This window comes from Gavia stellata, chromosome 10 (genome assembly GCF_030936135.1).
Source record: "Gavia stellata isolate bGavSte3 chromosome 10, bGavSte3.hap2, whole genome shotgun sequence".
In the NCBI taxonomy this organism is placed as follows: Eukaryota; Metazoa; Chordata; class Aves; order Gaviiformes; family Gaviidae; genus Gavia; species Gavia stellata.
The window spans coordinates 31,415,975-31,436,616 of record NC_082603.1 but is presented as its reverse complement, the minus strand read 5'-3'; the positions used below and the strand labels follow the sequence as shown (position 1 = coordinate 31,436,616).

Below are 20,642 nucleotides of genomic sequence, written 5' to 3'. Positions count from 1 at the left end.
CCACAGGCTCAAGTCTTGGGGTACGTGGAGCAGAGGATCTCTGTGAAGGGCCCAGCCAGGGCTGGGGCTCTTGTCCTTCCCCTGCAGCACGAGCCCGAGCCCCGGTGAGAGGCGGCGAAGGGCAGGCTCAGGGATGAAGGCTTTCCCTGAGCAGTCGGAATAACTGCTCACACCTCGTGCCTGGCCTTCCTCTGGAAGGCAGACATGAAAAGGAGAAATAAAGAAACCATTTTGCAGTCTACTCTATTCCTAGAAAGCTGACTTCAGTTTACTTAGCGCTTCCCGCTTGCCAAGACTGGAGTGTGTTTCATTTGTTGAAATATTCATTTTTCCCCATCCCTTGAAAGGAGCATTACAAATGAAAGCGTAAATTGCTTCTGGACAGATCTTTGCTTCCTTCCCACTTGCCTCCAGAAAGCCGCGTACTAACAATTGCAACATTTACCTTGTGAATCTGCCAGGTGGTGGGTCATCTGCTGTTTACAGGGTGGAAAAACGACCCGGTAATTTATCTTTTTCTACTTGAACCATTTTCCAACCCCCCGGCAGACGGAATGGGAGCGGTGGTGCTTTCGAATCGCCAATGGTACCTTGGAGCGATGAGCACAGCACGCGCCGCCTTTGCTCCGTACCCCATCAAACTGTTGCTGCTTTATGCCATGCTTGGCATCCTAACTGTTCATTGCTTTGGGTAAGTGAATGTTTCTGAAGCCGTGTCCGTGGGGTGAAATGATAGAGGGAAAATCCATATGGACTCTCTGCTTTCACGTTGTATAGCACATAATTGCTGTCTTGAGCGATTTCTGTATTTCTAATGAATAGCGAAAGACGCTGTTTTGAAGTTAACCTAGTGCAATGTGTCTGCCTTTAGAAAAGTAATCCTGTTTGATAAATCTGATACGACAAATTGCCACGGTTGTGTTGTAATGTGGAATTCCGTGCTAGCTGCCCGACAGCGTGCTGGAAAGAGGGGGTTTTGTTTTCTTTGAGTACATAAATGGCAAGAATCTGGCTGATAGTTGTTTCTCTCTCTGCTGGCTTAATAGATTTTGCTCTTTCAGAGGACTGCGGTCATCAGTGACTGTTATCTTTCCGATATAACTATATTTTTCCACTGTTCTCTGAACTTTGAGCTCTGATTTCATGCCTCAGTGAGCTGATGAGTTTTTGTAATTCCTTTATTGCATGTGATTTTTAATATGCAGTAATGGGAGCCCCTTGTCAGGCACTAGATCATACTTAAAGCTTCAGCTGATGCTATTGCTTATCTTGGTGGAGGAATTGGGAACACTACTGTGGTAGTTTACTTGTCAAAGTGGGTATGAAAAGAAACTAATTGTCAGTGTTTTTCTAAAGCTTCCCACTTAGATTAGGTGCTGCAAGGAAGCATTTGTCTGGGACAAGGATTTAATCAGAAATACTGAATCCGCCAAAAGAGTAGGCAGCATTTCAGCTTGGCATCGTGGAAACCTTGGAGACAGTTGTCACGGGAGGGGGTGAGAGAGGGGCTGGGACGAAGAGTAAAGGCTCATACTTGGGGTTCAAGTTCATTACTGGGATGAAAGGGGTTAATGGGTTAATGACTCTCTATTGTGAACTGAGAATAGAGTCTAAGACTGATGGTTTTGGCCAGCTTGAGAAAAAATAGCCTGCTTGGCACTTAAACCTGGTTTTAAAAAATGCTGAGTGTATGCCAGCCCTTAGCATTGCGACTGGTGTTTGTTGTGGAGGTTTCTGACCTTGGAGCTGTTTGTCCTGTATGGCAGCAAGGTACCAAAATGCTGTCTGTCCAGCAAGCAGCAGGGAGCAATGGGACAAGGGCAGCAACTGATGGTGCAGATTTTACTGCTGACCACTCTGCCACGTTATTTGGTAGGGCTTGCGCAGCTTGGGATGAAGCCCGGGTTGGTGGGACATGGGTTGAGTTTCCCAGTTTCCCATGCTGCCTAGATGAAATGTGTGTCCTGCAGTCACCCCTCCTGAGTGCTCTGCAGACTTACTCTCATGGTGGTGGTGTAGAGGACTGGGTCTACTCTTGGGCATTGAAGAGTGGATGAGGTTTCATACAGAATTAATGCCAGTATGAAACGAATACTGGAATCTAGAGGTCGCGTGGAAGATTTGGTGAGGTCTAACAAGCATTAGTCCTCCTTGGCGTGTAGTTTTGCATGGTTATAGACTAAGTTGCTCTGTCCTCGCGGCTTGGTGGTTTCACATGATGAAGCTCTTCTGTTGTCGAATACAGTGGTGAAAAGGAGACCCATAACCTCAGCAGCACCAACAAGAGCGTGGCCAGCGGCAGGTGGGCCCGGTCCGTGAGCGACGTGCCGCAGCCCCGCGACTGCACACTCTCCGCCTGGTCCTCATGGAGCAAGTGCGATCCCTGTCAAAAGAAAAGGGTGAGTGTTTGTGGTCTAGTCATGAAGTCAGAGAAAGCAGGAGGCAGGACCTCCTCCAAGCCATGTCTTTTTTGTCCGTGGGGTTGGGCAAACAGCAGGGAGCTGCTGAGCAAAGCCCTGTACAGGTGAGGCTGTGGGCTTTTGCTTTCAGGTCGCTTTTAGCTCTTCAGCTCTTCATCCCCAGTAACTCCAGTAATTTCCAGGCCACCTTGCTGTCCTGAGAAGGTGTACTCCAAGACTTGGTGAAAACACCGGGGGGAAGCCCAGGCTTTGCAGGGACTTTCTGTCCAACACAGTCCTCTTCTTCCAGCATCAGTGCAAGGCACCATCCCCACTAATGGTCCCCCGTGGGACCTGGAGACACTCGGTGCCTCTCAGGATTAAGATGCTTTTTCTTGTTTGCCAACCAGTGTTTTCTACCTGAGAAGCCCCGTCGAACAAAAGTAGTGATCCCAACAGTGTGAAGAGCAAAATCCCCATTGCTAGAGGCACCTCTGCTAATGAGTTGGAGAAGCCGTTCCCAGGCTTAAGCGGGAATAACCAGTGATGGGAGTCGGGAAAAGTGAAGCTTCGTATCAAAGAGTTAATCTTAAAAGCTGGGGAGAAAAGGAGGGCTAACATATTGGACGGAGTAATTGACTGCTTCACAGCAGTGTTGTGGGCGGAAAAAAATCCCTAATGATACAGAGGGCCAAGTAAATACACTGACAGAAGATAACAAGAGATGTCGTTACCAACGCTAATTGAAAGAGAGGAGATGTAACTGAATCCTCCCTTACTCTTGCAAATGCCCGCACTACCCTGTCAGGCTCATTAAAACAAACTGTCAAAGAAAGGCAAACTTCCCTTCATCCCTTCCAATCCTCAATCCTTCCTTAGTAAAAACTGTCGCACATCAGAAACCTTTGAAATGAGGCACGTTACCAGCATCACGCTTCTTTGCTGACACTTTTTTATATATCAGGTCTCCCCGACACAAAGTTTGGTTTTTTAACTAGGCAAGCATGAAATTCACAATTTCTGTACACTTGAGTCAATATTTTTTATTTCATCACAGTACAGATTTGCCCGCCTGGAACAGCCTTCTCAGTTCGATGGAGATCCGTGCGATTACTCTGACAAAGAAACTGAAGACTGTGTTACAAACAGTCCTTGCAGGAATAAAGTTACATGTGAAGGTTTTGTGTGTGCAGTTACAGGTAAGGACTTACGGAGTGAGAAGTGGTGGTGCTCCGGTGGCACCTCTGACAGCACCACGCTGAACTTTCTGCTTGTACCAGAGTTTGCTGGGCCAACGAGATGTCAGGAGTTGACCCGGCTCCATCCGTGCTTGTGTTGTGTTTGCATCAGTGATTTTGAGTGAGTCTATTAGCCAACATCTGTCAGTCTAAAGCATGCCTTTCAAATCTCCAAATAGGAAATTAAAACCCAGTTATATCAGTAAAATCTCTAGCACAAGTGGCTCTGACAGCAACAGGAGAACATGCACTGGGCATGCTTGACACATGCCCGAGAGCATGGCAGGATATGATGGTGGTCCTCGTGGCATTTCCGTCCAGCCGTATCAATGACTAATTAGTCGGGAACGCTGTGAGCGGTGTGGGGAAGCAAGGCAGCAGTTAGCTGTGTCCAAAATTTGACCAGCCTCTGCTTTGCATCTGCGCCCTGGCAGCGGAGAGGACAGCGTGCGGGGAGCAGGGCGCAGGGGCGGAGGGGAACTCGGCACGGGAGATGGGGCAAAGGAAAGCGACTCTGATCTCTGTCCCCCAGGCTAGTGTTTTGGTGAGACTGAAAAAGAAGAATTCAGCAATTACGGACATGGGAAGGGGAAAAAAATAATTCCATATACAAGGTCTGCTGAAAAGTCTCCAGCATGTTTGTTTTCTCAAAACTAAAAAATTTTAGCAACAAAAAATTACTATTCTTTTTTATACTTTTGATTAGGGTGGGTTTTTTTTCTAGGTTGAACAAGGAATTTTAAAATTACGAAATTTTTGAGCAAAACGGAGCAGATGGAGTTTGGTGATCCATGCAGATAGAGAAGAAATCTTTTCCAGCTAGATTTGAACCATACGTCACAGGAGTCTTCTGCTTTGTTTCTAGGCTCTGAGTCAGGGACTGTGATAATAGATTGTTTTATGAGTAATTTACACTTTGCATCCTAGGGAGATGCATTGCACGGAGGCTGCTTTGTAACGGGGATGATGACTGTGGGGACCAGTCAGATGAAAAAAACTGCAAAAAAGTGTTTAAAAAATGTGACCAGAAGATGGAGCAGTACTGGGGAATAGAGAATCTGGCAAAAGGGTAAGTCAGTGACCTTCATGGGATGTTTCCTTACTTAAGAATGATCTTATGCCTGAAATCTGAACCTGACTATGGATTTGTATTTTTGCACAGTGTATTGCTTTTAGGGGGGGTGGTGTCAAAATTTCTTGGATTTCTTCCATGACAGTGAGAGATAGGAGAATTTCTGTCCTTTGCATGAGTGGGGTACAATTAACCTGCATGCTAGCAAACCCCAACTTCGTGAGGATTAAAATCCACGTCTGAATTGATCCAGCTTTTACAGGCTAAGACTGTGGCAACATTCTGTAAGATTGGACTGTGTGAAAAGAGTTTTTTCTCATTCTGCAGGAAAAAAATGCTTTTTACATAAATAAAAGAAAAAGAAAAAAAATCGTATTGCAAGGAAAAAATTATAATTTCCTCCCTGTTCTCTGGAGATATAGCTGCTGCATATGTCATTGCTAATGCTTTGTACTTCTGAGTTTAATCAAAATTAAAAATAATGTTGGACAATTATAGGAACATGCTTCTCATCTCTTTGAAGCTACAATTGCTCAGTAATTTTCTTTTAGTGGACTTCCCTTCTTTTCAAATCGTTCTAAGATTAGAGTTAATATTTTACAGCTTCAGTCATTATCATGCAAGTCCCTCTCCCCAAAATAAGGAGAGGCAGATCTAGCAGAGACCTGGAGTGCTAATAGGGACACAACATGGACTGTTAGCAATTCATCTCTTTTTTGGTCACGTTTGGTCTAATGATTTCTGTTACTATTTGAGTATGAGTTTGTGGAGGTGAGTGCCATGTCCTCAGCTGCGTGCCACAAGGGTGATGTGAGGGTGTCCGGACAGTGAGCAGCAGAAGGGTTTTTACTGCAACAGATCCCACCAGCAGCAATAGGAAAAGCAAATGATGGGGTTTAATTGCCTCATCTAAAAAGGTTGCAGTGCTCCATCCTTTCTTAGAGCAGGCAGGTTCAGATTACTGTCCATCATCCACTAAAATCAAAGGAGAACTTCCCAGTGATTTCAAGGATTAGTTGAACAATTGCTTGTGTACCTTTATTCTTGTTCCCTGACAGTTTTCACTCTCATCTACTGACCTCTAGTTGATCCTTGACCAACCTGGCAAAGATTATGACTGATGATCCTCAGGGTGTTCAGCTCCCTGAGCTGGAAGACAGGGATGGAGAGCAAAACAAACTCCCCACAATCCAGGAGGAAGCAGTTAACGACCTGCTATGCCACCTGGACACTCACATGTCTATGGGGCCTGATGGGATCCACCCAAGAGTACTGAGGGAGCTGGCGGAGGAGCTTGCCAAGCCACTCTCCATCATTTATTAACAGTCCTGGTTAACAGGGGGGGTCCTGGATGACTGGAGGCTTGCAAATGTGACACCCATCTACAAGAAGGGCCGGAAGGAGCATCCGGGGAACTACAGGCCTGTCAGCCTGACCTCGGTGCCGGGGAAGATTATGGAGAGGTTCATCTTGAGGGTGCTCACAGGGCATATGCAGGACAACCAAGGGATCAGGCCCAGCCAGCACGGGTTCATGAAAGGCAGGTCCTGCTTGACCAACCTGATCTCCTTCTATGACCAGGTGACTCGCCTAGTGGGTGAGGGAAAGGCTGTGGATGTTGTCTACCTGGACTTTAGTAAAGCCTTCGACACTGTCTCCCACAGTATTCTCCTGGAGAAGCTGGCGACTCGTGGCTCAGACAGGTGCACTATTCGCTGGGTAAAAAACTGGCTGGATGGCCGAGCCCAGAGAGTCGTGGTGAATGGAGTGAGATCCAGGTGGCGGCCGGTCACAAGTGGTGTTCCCCAGGACTGAGTTTTGGGACCGGCCTTGTTTAATATATTTATCAATGATCTGGATAAGGGGATCGAGTGCTCCCTCAGTAAGTTTGCAGACGACACCAATTTGGGCGGGAGTGTTGATCTGCTCGAGGGGAGGAAGGCTCTGCAGAGGGATCTGGACAGGCTGGATTGATGGGCTGAGGCCAATTTTATGAGGTTCATAAGTGCCGGGTCCTGCACTTGGGTCACAACAACCCCATGCAACGCTACACGCTTGGGGGCGAGTGGCTGGAAAGTTGCCCTGCAGAAAAGGACCTGGGGGTGTTGGTCGACACCCGGCTGAAGATGAGCCAGCAGTGTGCCCAGGTGGCCAAGAAGGCCGACGGCATCCTGGCCTGTATCAGAAATGGTGTGGCCAGCAGGAGTAGGGAGGGGATCGTGCCCCTGTACTCGGTGCTGGTGAGGCCGCACCTCGAATGCTGTGTTCAGTTTTGGGCCCCTCCCTACAAGAAGGACATTGAGGTGCTGGAGCGTGTCCAGAGAAGGGCGACGGAGCTGGTGAGGGGTCTGGAGCACAAGTCTGATGAGGAGCGGCTGAGGGAGCTGGGGTTGTTCAGTCTGGAGAAGGGGAGGCTGAGGGGAGACCTTATCGCTCTCTACAACTACCTGAAAGGGGGTTGCAGAGAGGTGGGTGTTGGTCGCTTCTCCCAAGTGACTAGCGATTGGACAAGAGGAAATGGTCTCAAGTTGCGCCAGGGGAGGTTTAGGCTGGATATTAGGAAACATTTCTTCACTGAGAGAGTGGTGAAGCATTGGAAGAGGCTGCCCAGGGAGGTGGTGGAGTCACCATCCCTGGAGGTGTTCCAGGAACGTGTGGATATGGCATTGTGGGACATGGTTTAGTGGGCATGGTGGTGTTGAGTTGGTGGTTGGGCTTGATGATCTGACAGGTCTTTTCCAACCTTAATGATTCTCTGTGATTCTGTGATAAACCAAAACAAAGAAATGTGAATTAAAAATTAGTCTGGACTGATGACGTGGGTTGGCAAACCCGTCTTTGAAGATCCAGCTGGATGTTGCAGCACTACTGTGGGCATTTGGGAATGCTTGAGGTGGGCAAGGGGTTTGGCTGGTTTGGTCCAGTTTGTTCTGCTCTTCCCAGAGAGTTCCAGTAAAGGACACAAAAGTTGCCTGTGCTGGTGGCAGTAATGCTCTGGTGTCATTCCTAGCTGGGTGGTTAAAATTGCCCTTCATATTCATCGACGTGTCAAAATTTGACTCTGTCTTTTGCTGTCTTGTTAGTCGGTTAGGTTTTTCTGGAGCAACTGGGTTGGCTGGACAGTGAGAGAGGCAAAACTTTCTTTTGGGGTTTCAAAATAATGAAGTATGAAACAAAGAGCCCTCAGCCAAACAAAACAATCTTTTGCCTTTCTCAGCTGAGGCATTTGATGTTTACCTCTAAATTGATGATAATCTTAATATTTTGCTGTTATGCTTCATGTACAGGTTAAATATCTTCACAAACAACTTGGAAGGATTAGTTCTTGATCACAGGTACTATGCCGGGGGATGCGCTCCCCATTATATTGTGGACACAAGATTCAGAAAGCCATACAATGTAGAAAGCTATACACCAGAGGTATGTGTCAGATTTGTCTGCAAATAGACATACATACATACATTCCAATAAATATAGTGTGCAATACTGATAAAGCTTCATTACTGAATAATTTTATAAAAAATGACAGAATTCCTGAGACCAAATGGGATGAGACTGAATTTAGCCCTACTTCTAGAACATCATCATACCCCACACACTCTACAAAGTTGGAGACGTCCCCTTATAATATCCGTGTGCACTGGAATAGGTGGCAATGTTCCCTTGGACCTTGCCGTTGCAAAAACTGAGCCTAACCTTCCCACTGCCATCTGTCCAAGAGGGCCCAAAAGCCACGCAGTGGGCAGGGGGAGGTTAATTTCAGACAGGATTGTAGAGTGCCTTGAGAGCCAGGCTGGGAAAGCTGGCCTTGTGCAACAGCCTAGGATTTAGCAGCACACCATGTGCTTTGTGTGAAAGCTTATTTCGGTAGTGCATCAAAGCTGTATTTCAAATATTATATATTTGACCTTAATGTTCTTGATGACATAGCGTGATATTTTTGAGTGTTGCCCACCAGGAAACCACCTCCTTTTAGAATTCGTGCTTTAATTGATGCCTGTGTTTAAGATTTCACCTTCTTTGCCTAAGATTGATGTATTAAGTAAAAGCCTGAGGTCCTTGCAGTATGGAGGAGATAGTAGCTTTCCTACTGCTGTAAATCAAGTATTCTTGAAGTACCAGTGTTAATAATAATAGTGCTTTGCAATTATACAAGGCTTTTCATCTTCAAAGTGCAAGCATTAATTCACAAGTATATTTGTATCTGTACTCCTTCCCCATGCTTCAGGTGTACAATCACTATGCAGGAAATTAAACCTGTTGTTTTTGCTTTCTGTTTAGACCAAAGGCAAATATGAATTTACAATGACTGAATATGACTCCTACTCAAATTATGAAAGCAGTGTCCTGAAGGCAAAAGCTTCACAGTCTAGCTTCAGCTTTGGTATAAAAATACCAGGAGTGTTTGAACTTGGTTACAATTCAAACGACAACAGGTTCAAGAAGTTCATTCAAAGGATGAAAAGATTTTCTTCAACTGTAAGCACTGCTCCGCTTAGTTCTCTGCTAACGCGTTATCTGTGTGTGTGTGTATATCATCGGTCTGATCCCCATCATCAGGTCAGCAGCCGTGACTAGGATAAATGAAATCTTTCCTCCGGATTGGATTTTGCTCTTTGCATTGGTCAAGTGTTTGCTAAGGCCACAACACCTTCGTTTGTGTTTATAGCACCCAGGAGCTTTTCCATTCACCTATCAGCCAGGAACTGGACTGCCTAACTCCGAAATCAGCCACAATTGAGTGCAGTCTGTCCAATGTCCTGCTGGGCATCCGCGTTTGGATGTTTGTAGTAAAGTCATTTAAAAAAGATGAAACTAAGAAGCCAGTTCAAATGGCCTCCCCTCCATACAGCGAACGTGCTAGTCGGAGATGTACAAGTGACGCTCCTAACAGGGTTCCCATGCCGTGGGACGCTGGGCACCTTGCCCTGCCAGCTGTGAAGAAGTTCTTACGGCTGATGCCAAAGCAATCTGGCAGGTGGGTGGTGAGTGGGTGCAGCCAACACAGTGACTCCTCCAAGGGAATCTGCACAGGTAGATTAGCCAACAGACCCAGGAGCTCAGAGTTCCCTCTGCCCTACGGGTGAGTTACAGTGACTAATAGAGAAATCTGGGGTGAAAGAAGGGCAAATCAGATTTTCTGCAATTCCAGGAGTTTCTGCACCTGTACACACAGTCCAGAAATTGGTCTGCGGTGTGGATGGCTATTGTTGGTGCGATCACTGCAGAATATTATCTCACACGTGAAGGGCCATCCCTCTTTTAGGGGGGTTCAGCAAGGCAGGAGCTGTCACTTCGGTGAATGATAACGCAAACAGCAAAGCCAAGCTGTTCAACTGTAGGGCAGCCTTGACAATAACGTAGAATGAAAACTGCCAGCAGCCCTTCAATGGGTTTAATTATAGACTAACACATGCCATTTTACTTCGGCTGATGTGATCTGTCTGCCGGGTACATCGTTCACCAGATCAAGACACACACACCACAAAATACGGATGGCACAATCACTTCCAGTCTCGTCTGCGGAGATTTGGTCGCAGCTCTGATCTGATGCACACTTTAAGCTGGCTGGAGATGCTTTTATCTATAAATCCTAGGAGTGCTTTATGAGATTCAGTCTGAGGTAGTGCGCACCATCATTTGATTTCTATTTTTCATCTGTTACTGCTGTAAACAAACGTAGCTCTTGTCCGTAATAGTATCACTGATCTGTGTCTCCCCTCAGTGTGAAGCGCACTCAGGAATAGCAGGGTATTCCTTGTTGCTATTAAACTGGCATTTGCTTCCTGCGAAGAGGCATTGCCATTACAAGATCAGAGGTATATGAGAAGCATTTGCAATAGATATCCATAAAGAAACCCAATACTAAGTCTTGATTTTATTATTTAAGCTACAGAGTTCTATATTGAACCCTCCCCGATGTGCTTGTCTGGCTGGACACCAAGTCCTTTGAACATGACAAAAGACCTCTTCTGTTGCTGACTTTTATGCCAGAAAGGGGAGATACAATATTTATCCATGTACACGTGTCTATACAGAGACATATAAATTGGGGTGGGTGTGTGTGAGCGTTTGTGTTTTCTTCTTTCCTTTGAGTTTTGTTAATGGCATATTCTGTGGAATACAAATATTAATTTGGATCAGCCAGAGGATTACCATTTCACATATAAATGATCGTGATTTCAGATGTCAGAATTTTTCAGGAGACAGCTTGTGAGAGACAAAGGCTGGTCAACATTATCAGGGGTAGAGCAGTCTCGTGGGATGCAGCTTCTGTCCTTGCATCCTGGGTCTGTCAGAGCAGAGCCTTTCCCCATGTCCCAGTCATGGCCTGAGCCATCCCCTAACCTGCAATGGGTGTCTCTCTCTCTTCCTTCTTCCCTCTCTAATACCAGTCAGAATCCTGGTTTTCAGAAACTTTACTACTAAAAGTTTTGATTTTGCTAAATTAAAAGATTTCCAGTTGCAAACTGTTAAATTGATAAATCCTGACCAGCGTTAATTGTTTAATAGCAACTAACTACACATTGTCACAAGAATGAGATCCCTCACTTCTGGATTCTCTTGTTTTTCTGCATTTCACGTAGTCCAGCAAATTCATTCATGCCCGTTCAGAGCTGGCTGTTGCCGTTTATAAGCTGAAGCCCCGAGCCCTGATGCTGCATTACGAGTTCCTGCAGAGACTCCGTCAGCTCCCGTCAGAGTACAGCTATGGGGAGTACAGAGAGCTCTACAGAGACTACGGGACCCATTACATCAGGGAGGCTACCGTCGGTGGCATCTACGAATATACTTTAGTCGTGAACAGCAATGAGCTCCGGAAGGCCGGTACGTGCATCTGATGGTGGTGAAAAAGCTTTGGGGACAGCTTTTTGGTGGGGAAGCCCCTCTGTGGGCACCCAACGATGCTTCAGGTCTGAGGTCAGAAAAGAGAGATGGTGGAAGAAGGAGTCAACTACATCTCAAAGAAAGCCTGCAGGAAATATGGGAGTAAAAGTGCTTTATGGCAGTGAATAAAGAGCCTGGTTTTCAAAGCATGCTCAGCATCATGGGCGTCATGTAGCTCTCAAGCTGTGGGTTCTGCCGGTTCATAAAAAAAGCCCTGTAGCAAGTATTTTAGATGACACGTTTTGGAGGCTGACAAGATGTTGAGATGAATGAGGATCATGTAGCTTAACGCTTTTGTTACCTTTGAAAACCTTCACCTAAGTTCTTTTTCCATTGCCTTTCAAATGGCAGTTTTGAAACACCTTTAGCCTCGAGAGCTTTTCCAGCATGTAGGAAACAGTAAATAATTTGCTGGGTGACTCTCGTGCCTGACATTGCTCTTGCTCTTTGACTCTGGCTTCCTTTTTTGCGAGAAATGATGATTGTTGTGTAGGATAGAGCGAGCCGTGTGACATTAATCAATAGCTGCACTCTCTTATTTATTCATTGGCATGGGAGTGAGTAACTGCCTTCGCTGTCTATTTGTGAAAGCATTTAGTGGACTCTGCCGTGTGTGACACTCAGTCTGTTTGCTCTTCTGCTCTCTAGGAAGTTGCTTATCCTGTAGTCAGATACAGCCCGGAGGGACAGAATTTAGAGTCAGATTTCAGATATCCAAAACATTAGCACTGCCCGATTCCTCAGCTGTTGGTGTGGGCCCATCACAAGCCACATTTGTTTGAACTAACATGTATTATTGTTTACACCAAAATGCTGCCTGACGGCATCCGCTGACTGAGATCAGGATCCTGCAGTAGTACCAACGCTTTCACCCTATCCCCAGTGCTGAGCTAGGCTGTAAGTTCTCACCGGGGTTTGATAGGTCCAGTCTGAGATTTCAGGTTTTTCCCTTCAAATCTATCATTATGTTTGTACCGTCTGTGCTGGAAATCAAGTCATCTTTTGCAGTTCCAGTATCGCACGCCATGTCACGTGGTTGGTACTTGCGATGCTCTCGCATCTAATCCTATATGCCAGATGTGTCTGTGGTTCATGATTTGATACTTTCTGTGGGAAAGACAGCAGGAGAGAGGTCTGGATTGTGCTGTACAAGGATGTCATAAGTTAGTGGTTCCTGCCATTAATAGGGGCCATCCTGCGTCAACCCAAAACTCAGTGCATCCTCTTTTCTGATCTAGAAACTGGCCAATATCAGATGTATGAGAAGAGCGTAAGAACAGGACAGCTGTACAGTGATACTTGCCTTGTGAGCTCATGTAAACATTTGTATCATCAAGACATGAGTTTAACTAAAAAAGTAAAGACTTCAGGGAAAGGTGGGGGATTACAACAAAAAAGCAGAGAAAGAAAAGAGGTACTTGAGTGTCATGCCTGGTGTTTCACCATGGTAACTGCTTAAATATTCTTGAATGTCAGGGCAGCAAGGAGTTTGGAGAAGGACTTTAGGAAAGAACATATGAAGGATTTGTAGATTTTTAGGGCAAATTCTTATATGCCAGAAAAAAATTATAGTAGAGCTTCATGGAGAAACTTCCGTGAAACAACTAAGGCTCTTCTGGCAGCAAAGAATTGGAGCTGTGAGCTAGCAAAGGGAGGAGAAGCTACTTCATCTGTTACTCTCAAAAAGCCTGGCTCCTGATGATGGGGATGGGTGATGGGTAGTCCTTTGTCAAAGACGTTTAGCATTTAAGTCACAGGCCAGGCTCCCACCCATTGCAGCTCTGCATAACCCAAAAGCTGAGTTGGTCATTTAAAGCCTCTTCCAACATGTACCTTGCATTTGCACTTAGTTTCAGAGTTCTGTAAAATGTAGGGATATTATTTCATTTCATTTCATATAGATTTGTTAAATATCCCAGAAAAGGCTTCTTCATCTCATCTCCTTTTATCCCAAACGAAAAATATTTATCAACTCCCATTTTCTGTGTATGTGAATGTAAAACATCGAACAGTTGTATTAAGACACTACAATTTTTGGGTGTCTATTTAAGGTTATTCTCTGAGCGATGTCCAGAAATGTGCACAGCATGGCTTTAACGTTGGTGCAAGAATCACTGGTGTCTATGTGAAACTTGGAATAACTGAAGCTGGCTGTAAATCCCTTTTAAAAGAGATTGGAGGTAAGCATGAAACACTTCTGCCATTTAATTTCTAGCCTTTGTCATAGTGAAAAGAAGATTTTGTGATCTTGTCTGCCTGAAATATTTCCCCACTCCCTCACAGCCCCTTTTGAGCCTGCTGGCTAACCCCAGCCAAGCTTAACAGAGGTGTAGATGTCTCAAAGCTTGTTTTTTTGCAAGATTTTCTTTGCTGGGTAGAGAAGAAATATCTGCTCAGTGTCCCAGGGAAAAGCAAGGACAAATCAGCCCTTACCCACGTGGCTGGTGCTGTGTTACCCATCCACCCACCTCTCAGCAGAGCAGCCCAGCATGCCGCTTTTTGCCCCCAAAAAAGCCCAAACGGGGACAGCAGGGAGGTAACGGTGTTGTGGGAGCCTCAGGGGACATATGGAAGCTGGGGGTATTGCAGTGGGAGGAGGGTGCACCTGAAGGTAGGCGGAGGAGAACAGGCAGTATTCATGGTGGTGAGGAGCGCTGGGCTGTGGAAGGACCTGCAAGCCTATAACCATAGGGAAGAAGTTTAGGGGGAGAGATACAGGGTGCAGGAGAGAAGGATGGGGGCATTGCTGCAAGGGAGCAGGACGGCACGGGACACGCAGCGTAGGAAACCAGGCTTCAGGGGCCTTTTTCCTTTACCCTCGATGGGATGGGTCATATACAGGGGTGTTCTGCTGTTAGCCTGTATCTCAACTGCAGTCCACAAAGACATACCTGAGCAGAGCTGGCCACTTTCTGAATGCATTTTTGCAGACAGCACCTCCAAAAAACAATATGTGGAAGATTTCATCGTCCTTGTTCGTGGCGGAGCAAGCGAACACATTACCACGTTGGCTTACAAAGACCTGCCGACGGCTGCGCTCATGCAGGAGTGGGGAGATGCTGTGCAGTACAACCCTGAAATCATAAACCTAAAGGTACTGTTTCTATCGCTTCATTCAGCCACACTTAGCTGAGCACCTTGGAGAACTCTGTGTTTAAATAAACAGGATTAAAAAGAAAAGGGGGGGAATTTCTAGGGCAAATAATAGACCTGTATTGTGCAGCATAGTTTCTCTAAGACTGGGTATTCAGAAAATCAAAGGTGTGATGCCTTAGAAGAGTGGCATGGTTGGAAGTACATGAAGTAAACAGCTTTAACCCTTCTAACCTGGCTGTGCAGATGTGATCACTTGCTGCCCACCAAGCAGACTATCCACCTTCTGTTTTGCCACTGTATCACTTAGCAAAAATATATCTGGCAGAATATATTTTATAAGGACTTTTTTTTTCTTGAAATTTCTCCTGTCTTCCGTGAGCACCAGTGACTATTTAGCAACAATTCTCTCTGGTTCAGAAGGTCAAGTAGTTCACCATACGTGCCTTTTGTTTGTGCAACTTAGCTAAACCTTAAAAATATGAGTTATCTTTGGAAGAGTCAAGGTTTTGTGATCCTGAAGAGTTAGAAATGCGAGGCACTGTAAAAGTAAAAAGCGAGCAGAAGTATGTAGCAATTCTGCCTCATCGTTTTTAATGTCAAAATAAGTTCACTCTGAGCAAATAGTACAAAGGTGCAAGAGAACATCCTTTTAAACAGGAGTTTGGACTGGTAGGGGTGGAAGTTGGGTTTATTATTGTATAATTGGTTTTCATTGTAAAATTGAATTTTAGGCAAAAATATTTATATTTGTAAAAGGTGTTTGTTTCTCATTGAAAATTCTGGCTTTTCATTAAAAAAAAAAAAAAAAAGAGGTGATTTCTAAAAAACATGAAGCAAAGGAAAAATCAATAATTTGGAAATACAGCCAGTGCCTGTCCGGCGCTTGCTGCAGCGGAGGTGGCTTTCCCAAGTCCCTGGTGTGCTGTGGATAGACCTTCCAGAAATGCACTGGGAGGTCTCTGGGCAGGAGACAACATCAGTGCAACCCTCCGTGCCAGATCCCACGTACAGAAAACTCTCCCACAAGAAATTGCGCCATTCTTTGTCTTGCCTGGCATCAGTGACCAGGCTGCCCAGTGAAAAACCCCAGACGGATGTAATTTGGATTTGGTATCTATAATCCTTCATTTCCATACCAATATCCCTGTGGGGCTTGAAGATCAAAAGTACCGGCAGAGTGTGACTAAATGTCAGCCCAAGAATGCTTAGTTAGGGAAAACTAAAGCAAATCAGTTCATAAATCATCTGCTGAAGGGACTTGGCAGGTCACTCTTAGTGTATTCCTCATTTGTATGGTCTGAATTCAAAAAGCAAAGTATGGATCACAGATAATTGATGAAGAGTGGATGTACAGCAGCAGGAAATGAGCATTTTTTTATTGAAACATTCTTCTGTTTCTTGTAGCTTGAGCCTGTGATAGCAGGAGGGTGATCTTTCATGCTTACTGTATTGCCGTGGCCTGTGTGGCAGGCATCCCTATAGCAAGGATGGGAATTTGGGATGGATCCTCTGATGATACGAGCCAATATCCTCCCACTGGCTTTAGTGGGTGACTGGCAATATTGAGACCACACTTTTAACTTTCCCTTGTTTTCAGAAAAAAAATAAGTGAGCAGGCTGAAGTCTCCTTGGTCCCTACTGCACATTCACTGTGCTGTGCACCCTCTTATCTTCTCCTTGGTCCCTACTGCACATTCACCGTGCTGTGCACCCCCTTATCTACTCCTTTGTCCCTACTGCACATTCACTGTGCTGTGAACCCCCTTATCTTCTCCTTGGTCCCTACTGCACATTCACCGTGCTGTGCACCCCCTTATCTACTCCTTCGTCCCTACTGCACATTCACTGTGCTGTGCACCCCCTTATCTTCTCCTTGGTCCCTACTGCACATTCACTGTGCTGTGCACCCCCTTATCTTCTCCTTGGTCCCTACTGCACATTCACTGTGCTGTGCACCCCCTTATCTTCTCCCACCAACCCCACCTGCGGTGTTTGCAGACGAAGATCACAATCCTCTCCCTTCTGACGGCAGTGAAAACCCTTATCTTGGCTTCATAAAGATAGAAGTCAGCCTTGAAATACAGCAGTGGTTCAGCTGACCGTGCAAATGTGAAGGCTTGTGACCACGTGCTGCGTGGCTGTCTGAGGAGGGAAGGACATTTCTGTGGGTGGGTTTTGGGGATCCTTTTTAAATCAGAGTAACAGAGCACTCAGGAAACAAGTTTGAGCAAATCTGGTCTAAAAATGTCAATATTGGGAAAATGGATAAGAAAGGATTTAATGAAACTTCTGTGGAACTTTGCCCGTTTGTCAACTAATGGTACGGCTGCTGTATTTTATGGTGCATTTGCAACTGCTTTGGTGTTGTAAACCAAGGGGAGGATCCCTGTAAGTATTCTTGACGTTGCTGCCTTGTTGTTAACGAGGTTTAAGGCAATACTAATGGGAAACCTGGAGCCTGTACCACAAGGCCTTCATTTCCCTCTCCAGCTGTGCTCCCACCCAGCCCTGCAATGTCCACACCATCTTGAACTTGGAAACAAATGCAGTTTCTTCCCTCCCTTTAGGCAGAGCCACTGTATCAGCTGGTGACTCCAACAGATTTTGCTAATGCAATGGCAATAAAAGAAAATCTGCGACGGGCTCTTGATGAGTTTCAACTGGAGACCAGTTCTTGTCGCTGTGCTCCATGCCACAGCAATGGGATCCCCTTTCTGCAAGGTAGAAGGATTTTCACCTCTTCTCTACCCTCTAAGAGAAGTGAGCTGGGAATTTGTGGGGAGCGAGGAAGCTTGGCAAATAATCCGCTCTTTAGTTTCTCCTGTCATTTCTCTTTCAGGTAATTAAATATCTTTTTTTAAGTTGGTCTATTTGTAGAGTGCCACCGGTAAGTAAAGACAGTAAAGTCAAGGGATGAGCCTTCTTAATGGGAGTGACCATCTATATCAGTTTTGTGGAAGAATTTGTTCCATCTCAATTATGCATTTAAAAAAAAACCTTGACATCTTTAAGTCTCCTCCTTTGCTTTTAAGATTGCTTCCATCCTTCTAGAGAAGTGACTACTGTCTCAGCATTAATTAGTGTTTGTAAAAGTGTTTTGAAGATGAAAAGCACCATTTAAGTGCCAAGCACAGTTATCACCGTCACCTCCCCCATTTCTAAAAGAAGCTGTCCTCCTTTGTAAGCAGGCTGTGATTTAAAAATGAAGGGCAAAAATAATCAAATTGAATGAAAACCGCACTGCCTAAACAGAGATATATGATGTGATGAGAGCTTCTGACAAAGGGACTATTTTGTCAAGTGCCTAATTCCAATCTGCATCTGCAGAAGTCCTGATGAGAATTGTTATCATCTAAATGTATCTAATTCAGAAACAATCTCTTCAGGTACCAGCTAGTTGATTGTAGCACTTAAAGGATTCGTCTCATGATTGCCCTTGTTTAAATAACTTTTTAGGAGCTGAGTCAGGTTAGCGTTTCATTTAGGATCTTCTCAACAAGAGGTTTTAAATGACCATTTATTTATAAGTGGGAGCTCTCCACCGGGGTCTGCTGTGGGATTCACACTGCGATCCGGGGCTGCCGGCGTGGGGTTACCCGGACTTTTCTTCTGCCCCAAAGCCAGGCTGGGATGCTCCTCACCCAGGTGCTCATTCCTGATGCTGCAGTTTGCTCCCTCTCAGCTCTACTGAGGTATCTCTTTGGGAGAGGAGCGGGAGGACTGTGTGGTACCCTGGCTTGCTGAGTTACTGCACGGGTGTAGCTGAGGTTGAGCCGCAGTGCAGCGGCAGGAACAAATGGCTGGGGAGGCGAGAGGGGCGGCAGGGTAGTCACAGCTCCCCTGCTTTATTGCTATTTTATACTTTCACCACCGGAGAAAAATGCTGATATCATTTCACTCGCTGTCCCTACCTCACAGAAGATGAAGCGCTGAAAAGAAATGGGTGTCTGCAGGGAAATGTGACTTGAAGTCTCTAATCCCACCATCTCTGCTTACTTTCAGGAACCAAGTGTGAATGTTTATGTCCCCTCGGCCACAGCGGCACTGCCTGCGAGATCAGCGAGAGGAAAGGTAAGAGGAACCCCAAGCCCGAGGAGACAGTCCCAGCTGTATTTAGGAGTGTCCAGGGATGGTGGCTGATGGTTGGGGGGTAATGCCCGGTGCTGGCTGTCCCCACTCTGCCCAGCCCAATGCACAAGGGGTTGGGGTCCTGCACAGGTGACAGATGTACTTTGCCTTCCCTCTTCTACTTTTCTTTGCACTCATGAGGAGGTGGCTTTACTTTTGCAGTTCAAAGCTGCATAAACACACCTTGCAATTATATCAAAATATGAACTCCTACCTCATTTACAATCCATGACAAGCCTCCGGTCTCCTCCAACAGCTCTGTTTCCCAAGTTTTTCCCTTTGATACAGCCAGTATGTTGCAAACTGTTTTCCCCCAGATATACTACTACGCATTTTAATCTTAAAATCTTACTACGTTGCTTTGAAGCATTTACTAAGGCTTCTTGGTCACTTTATATCGCTGCTGCCTCCTGAATGATGTTCTTAACTCCTAGTTTAGGATGATCTGTGAATTTAATAATTTTGTTTACTTCTTCCAGCTCATTAATTTAGATGCTAAATAATACCAGATCTCAGGCACCCAGAGCTCTGGCACCATCCCACAATTTGATGCACGGCGTTTATCATTGCACTTTGTTTACAGTCTTTTATCCAGTTCTCATTCTGCATGACTGTGTCCTAACTAAGCCAGGCTGAAATACCTTTTAAGCCAAGATTTCACCGAGCAGAGGGTCAATTTTGTAGGCGTTTCTAAGCAAGTCCATGGTGCCTTAAACTGTGGAGTCACTCACACCTTGTTCCAGTCTGTTTACCGCACGCGTAATCACATCCGACCCTCCCAAAGACTCACATCCATCCACTTGTCAACATGTAACTTCCTTTCTCATTCTCCTTTCCTCCTTTTATGTATTGCCTCCGTGTTCGGCTCCATGATTCTCAGGATTTTGAATTTATGTCACTCACATGCTCAGGGTCCAGAAGAAACAGTGTAATAGGAAAAGCAGTGGATAGAAAGCTGAATATTCAAGCTGTTGTTCATTGAAGAAGAACATGCACGTTTCCCCTAGCACCTCAAAACGTGGCTGACATGAGTTTAGTTGCTGTTTTTCTTACCTAGGCTTGGACTAAATCAGAGAGAGAAATGCCCTACAAGCAAATATAAAGCTAATTGTTTTTTTTTCCTTGTCCTTGCTGCATGAAGTGTAGTTGGAACAAACACCAGAAATGCTGAACAGACAATTAGCATCTTTAAGACAATCGCTCATTGTTAATGACTCAAGTATATTGTTAGTGGTGTGGACAGGGACAGAGCTGTTTGTATTTAAATATGATTCATGGAAGCTGACAGCTCTTCCCATGGAAAGAGCTGCTTTATTCTGACAGTCCTTTCTGGCTTTGGGTTTTTTTCCAGATGCTGCTATTAATGGAAACTGGGGATGCTGGGCCAGCTGGTCTCCATGTTCAGGAGGTCAACGAACAAGGAGGCGACAGTGCAACAACCCTGCACCGCAAAACGGTGGTTCGTCATGCTCAGGGCCAGATGCTGAGACAGTTACTTGCTAGAGGGAATCATTAGGAACTTACACAAAACTGATGAGCAGTTTGCAGACTGAGTGGGAAGATGTTACCTGACTGCCTTGCTAAGTTGGCCTCACTCTCGTTATGGGTCTCATCCAAGTGCACCCAAGTTGGAAACATTTCAGAAGGCACTGGGAGCTGGGGGTGTGTTATGAATCACACCTTCGGACGTACTTTGCAGTTGTCCTGTGGGATTGAATGTGCTTACTGTTCTTAATATTTTGACTTTTCTCTGTCTTTACTGCAGTGGGCTAAATGAGACAAGCTTTATCTCCTGCCTTATTTGGTAGCTGCATGATTTTA

General features: G+C 45.4%; 1 protein-coding gene across 1 annotated transcript; it reads left to right on the top strand.

Annotated features, from left to right (window-relative positions):
- Nucleotides 1–599: 599 nt before the first annotated feature.
- On the top strand, nucleotides 600–20,324 carry C8B (complement C8 beta chain). Its single transcript, XM_059822229.1, has 12 exons — nucleotides 600–691; nucleotides 2,246–2,399; nucleotides 3,457–3,598; nucleotides 4,565–4,706; nucleotides 7,997–8,129; nucleotides 8,991–9,188; nucleotides 11,297–11,537; nucleotides 13,649–13,777; nucleotides 14,528–14,691; nucleotides 17,261–17,414; nucleotides 18,696–18,764; nucleotides 20,173–20,324. Exons 1-12 carry the CDS (start codon nucleotides 600–602, stop codon nucleotides 20,322–20,324), a joined length of 1,770 nt encoding a protein of 589 aa, XP_059678212.1.
- The last annotated feature ends 318 nt before the right edge of the window (nucleotides 20,325–20,642 follow it).